The following is an 8,845-nucleotide window of genomic DNA, read 5'->3' as shown; positions in this document are numbered from 1 at the left end:
TCAGCCCTCGGTTGTACTAAGAATTCCGACTCGCTACATTATTCCATTATAATTTAAAAAACCTAGTGTCCTTAATAAAATATCAGCATCGTAAAATAAAGGTAAACTAATTTCCCGTCTCGTTCTCATTTAAATAATCGTGCGACGATTTCGCGATTACTAAATACAGAAATAATTAGAGGAATCGCTGTTACTTTAGTATCATCATTGATCCTCCAAGAGTTTCTCGCAATCGATTCGCCGCGAAACACATCGAGACGTTCGAAGTTCTCGTGATCGGTTTCAATTTAAACGGGTACGTTCCGGATACCGGAGAGCGTTCAGCATAATTACAGCCGGGCATAAAATGATGGCTTCGACTGGTACCATCCGCGGAGCGGAACTAATACACATTTACGCTCGCTCGATCCATAGAATCGCAACAATCTTTCCAACAACGTTACAGCGGGCCGACGCGAGCCTCCTTTAATTATTCCGATCGTCGGAATATAATCGCTTCATAACGCTTGCCGGGTATCTCGTAAATAATACAGAGCGGAGAAAAACCGCGGCAAAATCTAAAGCACCGCGATTAATATCGTGACTATGAAACGGCGGGAAACAGCGTCCACAACTGGTTTCCCGAATTTTTCTCGTCGCGTTCGCGCCACGGCGTCGCAAGAACGGAAAAATCGGATCGCGCGGGCTGTTTAGCGAAGCAAAGAGATATACACCGCGTCGGTCAATGAGCCGATAATCGTGTTAATTGCCACGGATAGTTTAATTCGACGATCGAGGAGAATTATTGGTAGCCTTGCCGACAATTTAACGACTTCGCCCGTTAGACGCGGCGGGACGCTTGCGCGGATGCGTCGTCCGCCGCCGACTGTTTGTTTCTATCGTTAAATGGCCGGGGATTCGCGCAGCTCCGAGTCTTCAATTATGAGATTTATCGCCGCCTACGATAAACCTATTCGCGAAAATTTAGCGAGCCGCGCGCCGATTACGGAGCCGGGTTCGGGCCAAAGGTGGCCGTTCGCGGGATGTTTCCTCTAATGGCAGAGTACCGGGACGTTAGAAAACTGGCTGGAAACGAGATAGCCGTATGTGCGAAATGCTTGCACTTTTCACGCGGAATCGCCGAACGATTTATCAAACCGATTCGGGGTTAATCCGTTCTCGAAATTAACGATGGCAGACGTGTAAAACATTTTTCCAGCTGCGGAAGGTTCTTACGAAAGTATTCCCAGTCGATGAGAAAGTGTTTTCGAACGGAATTTGATTATTTTTCGTGGCGTGCCTTATTTCGTTAAAACGAACGTATTCTACCATTTGATGTAGAAAGGAGCCGCAAGTAACAAGCGCGCGCGGTGGTTTCGCAACAGATGTAACGCGGCGCGGACGCGCAGTGAGAGGCGAATTATTTGAAGATGATTTCACGTTGCGAACTTATATTTCATCGCATCGCTAAAATATGCCGGCTTTTTCGATTCGCGCGGCACTGAAAGACGCTGTTTTACATTGCTTTACGAGACACCGATAAATAATATAAATAATAATAATCGTGATAATCGTACGTGACAAAATTTTAAATTCACCATTTTGATCTAGTTCCACGACTATTTTCTATTTTCTATTATTCGATCGTCGTGCTATTTTTTCTGTTATCCTAAAAATACAGCTCTGATAATTATAATGGACTTGTGTACATTTATTTGAAAAACATATAAATTCGTAAAACATGGGGACGACGGTTGCGAAACGATAGATACGCTAATGATTAATTTATATCGTAATTGAACAAGTAGAGATGCAAGTAGTTGGTTACTCGACCGGTGAAGCAATTCTGCCAGTAACAGCTGTTAGTGCCAAACCAGTGTCTGCTTCGTCGTAAACACAAGAAGCGTAATAAAGATGTGCAATGGAAGCGGTGTATTGTGACTAAATAAGTAATGGTTGCCCGAACGAGATCCTGGATTGATTCTCTTGCTCCGGTAATCGAGAGCTTTCGACAAATTTATCGAAGATAATGAAAATGGTAATGCGGCGGCTCATGAATAAAGATACGGGAAGGGGAGGGGAAAATGGGATTCCGTTTGTATCGAGATGCATGTGGACGCGCGTTTAACTGTTCCGCCGATCGATCGCCCATTCTTCTCGATTCTCACGACACGACCTTAATTATCATCGGCTCCGTTTACGGTACCGGCGCACTGATGCAACTAAAGGCGATTGAAAAGATGGTTAAGCCTGGTCAGGCTGCTCCGAACGCGGCCGATCGGTATAGGTACACGATATGGGTCATGGTCATGATCATTTCGTCGAACCAATAACGATTTTCGGTACACCGGCTCGTTTCACGGCGAGCCTGGGATTTCGTCCGATTACACGAAGCAAGTACGCAACATTTCTGTTTAGAAAGTACCTCATACACCGCAGAACAATCGTTTAAGACACATCGCCGAGCAAATTTGTAAATCAACCTGGCGTTTACGGCGCGCTAATTAAATTTAATTGCAAAGCTTGATCTAATCGTCCGCGGAGAGAAGCGAAGTAACAGTTACACCGAACGCGGCGGCACACGAGGATTAAGCTGTATCTGGGTTAGGTCTGGGTTATGGTGGATCGGGTCAGGGTTAGGTACGATTTCGTTCGTATAGGCAAGAAATTGTTTCGACTTTTGTTTAGGCGTTGGTTGGACCAAGATTATTGTTCGAGATGGTGGAATAGATTTATCTTAATAGTAATCGTTACGCTTGCGATTATCCTCGTACGATTAATAATGCTGTCATTATTTTAAGATTCTTGTCATTGTTTTTTAGTTTGTCAACGAATATAAATATTGTAAATTAGTTTGAAGTTTAGACACCGATGTTCGTTACTTCGAGTCTGACATAACGAGTTTCAGTCTCTTAATTAGAACGTTTTACCGTTCTTCCGGTCCAAATCAATCGACAGTTCGTTCCACAGAAAAAAAAGAAACGAGATAGATCGGAAGCTGTACGAATAATTCGATAAAAATCACCATACTTATCACAAATGATCCGAATTCCTTCTGGACGCTCCTGATTGCCCAATTACGAGCACGAGATAATGAAACGCTTTATATCTTTAACGACCTCGTTTCACGTGACTTCTTCTTTTTCTTTTTTTTTTTTAACAAGAAATAGAACTACGCGATGAATAATTCATTAATGTAACATAATAATTTGATAGCGAATCTCGGTGCCTCGTTAAAAGAGCTGCCGAACACACGGTGATCATTTCAGTATAACATAGTGCACGAGAGAACGCGCGTTTCTCGAAAACGAGGGAAACAATTTTATTACGCACGAAACAATTTTATTTCACGTGAAACAATTTTTTCATAAACAATAGAATAATGTAATTTTTGTAAAGAATATCATTGTATGCGGGAGACTGAAATAAATGGAAAGGTTTTACGGTGGAAAAAGTTACAGCTTAAATGTTAAACGCGGACAAACGAGACACTGTCTTTGATAATGATAATAAATCATTGTGACAAAACGTATGCACGGGATCGTTACCTTTACGTATGCAGAGAACGCACAGGAAACACATTTCACCGGGGACACACGTAGTCGACAGAAAATCACGATCGATCGCACATCCTTCGTCCCGATAACTAATTGTTCCAACCTTGTCGTACGATTTATTGCCACCAATAAAACCCGACAAATAATTAACTCGCACCTCGGGGCCGGTCCGTCGCTGATCGATAGACGCGTTTATCGCAATGAAAATTTCTTTTCGTTAACCTCTTTCTCCGTCACGTGTAACATTTCTCACATCGCGTCTCGCGTCCGTTTCGTTTATGTCAGCTCGCGACATACAGTCGATCCAGCAAATCTCGAGCTGTTTCAACATTTGTTTTTCTCTGAAATTTTCTCGGATCTTCGCGGAAACATTAAAATTCTATTACATTCTAATTTACCATTCATTCAATTTAATTTTCTAGTTTATCACGTTTATAGCATACGAAACTGTTAATCACATAATTAATTCCGCGACGATAGAGATTCAACAATTTATCACGTAGTACAAGTTAATTTCGTAGTTTCGTTTAATAGCTTCTAGGCTATTGCTCAACCGTTCAGCATTTTCACGGGAACTCTCCCCCGTAATTTTAATACCGTGATCCAACAACACCGATCATCGAGCATTTATCAGCATTCTTGATCACGCGATGCATCACTCTTCCCCGTGACGTTCACTTTCCATCGTGCCGAACCAAACCAGTCCCGGTGATCCGCCCATCCGGCTCTACCAATTTTACTTTTGCCGAATCGCGACCGATCTGATCCCGTTCCCCGATCGTTGTCGCCACCATCTTTAACACTTTACCCGACGATCGCGCGCCGGTGCATTTTTAATTATTCTCGCGAACCACGCCGCGCGAAATAAACGGCGTGAACATCGAGCGAAATCACCGAATCGAAAGCGAACCGTTTTTCAAATTTAATTCAACGAAAGAATACGATACAACTTCCACTAATTTTCATAATATTCACTGCTTGTTCACTGACAACTGATAACCTCGACACTGTGAAATCTGACGACATGATACAATGAATTATCAAGGAAATTTTGTCGCGCGTAGCCAGCGTCTCCCGACACTCACAGCCGTCACTGACGTTTGCGAACGCGATCTGGGCACTGAGAGGTACCGTCGAGCCTCGCGTGGATTCGGAGCCTCGAACACAAGGGTGTCCGAAGGAGAGAAATCGTTAAGAAAAAGATCGTAATCGCCTCGCCGTTAGAACAAGTTCGTCGACTGAACGGTTCGACTAAATATCGTCGTCCTCGCGAAATAGGTGTCTCTGATCTCTGATCCCTCCGCCCATCCATCATCGTCCTATCCATCGGCTTCGCGAGAGCCCGGTTTAACAAGGAACGGTAGCAAAACTCTTTGTCGAACCTGTCCGCGGAGGACGTCTGCTGGACAATGGGTCGGTAATAGAGAAATCAATGGGAAACCGGGACAGAATGCCGATTAAGAGACAAATGAAAATGTGGTCGATAACGGGTTCCAACTAACCGTGAAAAGCGCGTGTACCTCGGTCGACCGATCGTGTGTACTGGCTGTGTTAAAGCGACCGTAAAAATCTTGCATCGCGCGGCCTATCTCCACCTCCAGCCCTCTCTTTCTCTCTCTCTCGCACACACGCTCTCTCTCTCTCTCTCTCTCTCTCTTTTTCTTTCTCTCTTCCTCTCTTTCTCTCTCCGTGTTTATCTTTCTATCTGTACGTGATATATGTCAGAGCTGTTTAGGTATAGTGGCAGTGGAGAACGAGAACTCGACTGAGAACTCGCGGGATTCTCTGTGATTCACAACCGTCTCTCTGTTCCTTGCGAGAGTGGTAACCCGTCGCTGAACAACTCAGCAGGGCGACTGCCACCTGAAATCCTCCGGCGAGCAGAGACCACCTCTGCTCCGTGCAGTCTCCGAACGGAGAGAGAACCCGACGGAGAGAACTCCTCCCATATCGGTGGCCGACTCTCTCCCTCCTCGGCGTTGCACGGTTCCCATATCGTGGCGCACCGATTACACCGGCACCGCGGCACGCGGTCACTTCGCGTCGATTCCGATCTAGAGAGCGCGGCCGGTTCTTCGACCAAAAGTCGTATCTAGAAATTAATTACGACGTTATTATTGTTGCAAGCATTAATCGCGACAAGGCGACGCGTCTAGGCCGAGCTTATCTATGCTGAGAACTGAGTGGACGCTGAGATCCAAATCGGCGTTGTTACGCGTGGCCTGCGATTTTATAAAAATTGCAATAGAAACGGTTCTATCGTTATATTTGTTTGCATATAAAAATAGTTCTAGCCTGATAAAGTCATGTTTTAAATTTCTATTGTCAGGCGTTTGTGTAGGAAAATAATTCTACTGATACGTTCACGATTCTATTATTTGTTCACATATAGAAAGAAACGTATTATTATTTGCTTAAGTATAGAAAGAATCCTAATATTATTTGTTCACCTATAAAAAGAATCCCATTATTATTTCTTCACCTATAAAAAGAACCCTATTATCATTCGTCCACGTAGAATTGCAGCTCTGCTTTAATAAATTCGCACATTAAAAAAATTCTATTCTTGTACATTTATACATAAAAATATTTCTCCAAGTCATACATCAATCCTGAAATTTCCAAATAATAATTTCCCGAATAATAAACAATATCTACCGTTTCCAGCGATCCCGCGGAAAACTGGGATGGGCAAAATAATGTTCTCCTCCACCGTATCGGATAATTAAGCGATAAATTGAAATGGTTTCCGTTTTATCGTTGCTCGAACAAAAAATTAATCATCCGCGGATTTTCTGATCCTGCGGATTCCGTGTGAGTTTCGAGGGAATGCGCGGGAAGCGCGACGAAAGGGAGAGAGAGAGAGAGAGAGAGAGAGAGAGAGAGAGAGAGAGAGAGAGAGAGAGAGAGTAGAATCGTTGGTAAAGAAGAAATAAATCTATCTCAAATTAGGAGAATGTTAAGGGGAGGCTGTGTCGTAACGAATAACCAAGGAATTGGATGTTTCTAATGATTGTTGCTAATGAGGGGACTCGGCCCCGCGGTTTCTTCGATTGCAATAAACTTTGATGCGTCGGGGCTGTTGGACGACGACAGAGTAATGGCGGCGCGGTGGACATAAATATCAACTTAATTGACAGAAAATGCAGAGGAACGTATGCCAGAAAATTCAAGCCGATAATTGTAACTGCTATGTTACGAACAAAGAAGAAATTTATCGTTTCCGATAATAGTTTCGCGAACGGCGAAGCCTACCGTTTGGCTGATCGACTCCGAAATTGGGGCGGTTGTTACGATTCTTAAATAATAAATCGTCGTGGAAAAACGTGATTAACGGAATCTTCGGCGGATTATACCGTTGATAATTAGGTTAATGGATCCTAGTTCCTGCGTCGGTAAGTACCAGAAATTTCACTAATCAATGAGAGATTGGTATTCGAAGCGTCGCGGAAGAAATGTTGATGGCAACGAAGTAAGTGCTATGCTCCCGATGAAAAGATCACTTTCAGTGCAGCGGATCACGGAATAACAATCGTCGAGTTGAGAGCAAAGCAGTGCTCCACTTTATGGATGCTGTTAATTGCGATGTAAACGGTCGCGTAAGGTTTGTGGCCCACATTTACCTCATCCGGGGCACGTGTTCGGTGCTAAACCCATTAACGCGATGCGAAAATGTTTTCCAGGCTGGTTATCGGGCAAACATCACTTCTCTGTCGGTTCCCGTTTCATTTTCGGCACCCAGGAAATAGAGTTATACTTTTTTTACGATACCTTCTGCAGTATGAATAACTGTGCTCGGACCCGAATACAGAATGGGGCCTGGAATTCGTAGCGCAAACGAGCGGAGGGTGATTCCTGTGGAGCAAATTTCGTAGAAAGACTTTTGAAGAATTTTTTATTATAAATTTAATAATGCTTTTATCAATATATATTTTTCGAGAATACGAAAAGATTTGTCGAAGGGTTAGAAACTACAGGATAAAACTAGAAGTGACAAACACTTCTACAACTCATTTAGAGGAAACCAATTAATTAACACGTTGTAAATAACGCAGTAAAAATAGACGAATCTAAGTTAATAATAAGGGAACAATAAAAATGCTTGTGAAACGAGATGGAGCGACGCATTGTAGCCAATCGTGTTCGCATTATTTCTAGCCGAATTCCTTCGTCCACTCTCAATAATATCCATTCCAATGATTATTTATAGACGCCCTGTATAAAACAAAAGCCAAGTTTACAATATCGAACACGTGCTCGCATCGATTCGATAAATCTTTGCCTCCGATTTCACGCAGTAGGTATTTATTTTCAGAGATGTTTGCTTCGAGCCATTCGCGGCCGATCCGCCATTTTGTGGCGCATTGAAGCAGTCGTTAACGGAGCAGTCCGAGAAGAGGATTACGAAGATTCGACAACTCGGGATTTATCAATCGAATAGGAACCATGAACGCGCCCGGCAGCGACGCGAAAATTAAACAATGGTCAGCTGCGGTGCCTTTGAAGGCCCCGGACAACATCGTGTCCTCGCAGTTCGCGATGCTGAAGACATTCGTGCCATCTTACGAAAAGTATTTACTTCGATTCTACGTGCTAACGGCAAATATTAATTAATAATTTATTTATTTGAAACTAAAAGTTTCGTGATCGTAAAATGGACGATCCCTTTCCAATATGATATAAAATAAAGATTTCAAACTTCGTATAGTTTCTCGTTCGTTTAGACGCGCCTCGTTTCCACGAATTTTTCCGTAATTTCCATAGATAAGCTGTTGCTAATCGTTCTGCACAAAATTGTCCACAGGGAGAAACGGCCTTGCATGGAACAACTGTTAACGAACGAGTACCAGCGTATCTGGTGGCAAGAGAAGGAAATGTGGGACAGAAGATTCAACACGCAGCCGTCTACGAAGAAATTGATGCAACGAATGGTAGGAGAGATCATTTTACTCTATTTCCTCCATTGCAAAGACACAGATGAAACATTTACGGGAATAAATTTGTTTCCATGCTATTAAGTGGACTATTAAATAATTTCAACCGTAATTATCTTCTACATAAATTGGTACACGCGTTATCGCGTAATTACGTCTGTTGAGATACGATTATTGCAAGTTCCACTTTCGAACAGTAAACAAATTGAAAATACTTTTAATCTCCGATTTAAATACGCCGCGACTAATTAAGATTAGTTATTCGACGCGCGTCTTTTCTCCGGCACCCTAACCGCACGGTTCTTAACAGAGAAACAATTTCTTTGCACATTCGATGTACTAATTAAGATAAACTGCTTGTTGGTAGCAACGTTC

At 42.9% G+C, this 8,845-nt stretch overlaps 1 protein-coding gene across 1 annotated transcript; it reads left to right on the top strand.

Annotated features, from left to right (window-relative positions):
- Positions 1 to 6,909: 6,909 nt before the first annotated feature.
- On the top strand, positions 6,910 to 8,467 carry LOC144478101 (uncharacterized; the record flags this gene model as incomplete). The annotated part of the gene is made up of 3 exons (XM_078195825.1): positions 6,910 to 6,931; positions 7,978 to 8,107; positions 8,341 to 8,467. Coding segments are annotated over exons 1-3 (279 nt in total), but the record flags the coding sequence as incomplete, so codon positions are not given.
- Positions 8,468 to 8,845: the final 378 nt, after the last annotated feature.

The sequence above is a fragment of the Augochlora pura genome, unplaced genomic scaffold, assembly GCF_028453695.1.
Source record: "Augochlora pura isolate Apur16 unplaced genomic scaffold, APUR_v2.2.1 APUR_unplaced_81, whole genome shotgun sequence".
In the NCBI taxonomy this organism is placed as follows: Eukaryota; Metazoa; Arthropoda; class Insecta; order Hymenoptera; family Halictidae; genus Augochlora; species Augochlora pura.
Note: the sequence above shows the minus strand (reverse complement) of the source record. Positions and strands in the feature narration are given on the sequence as shown.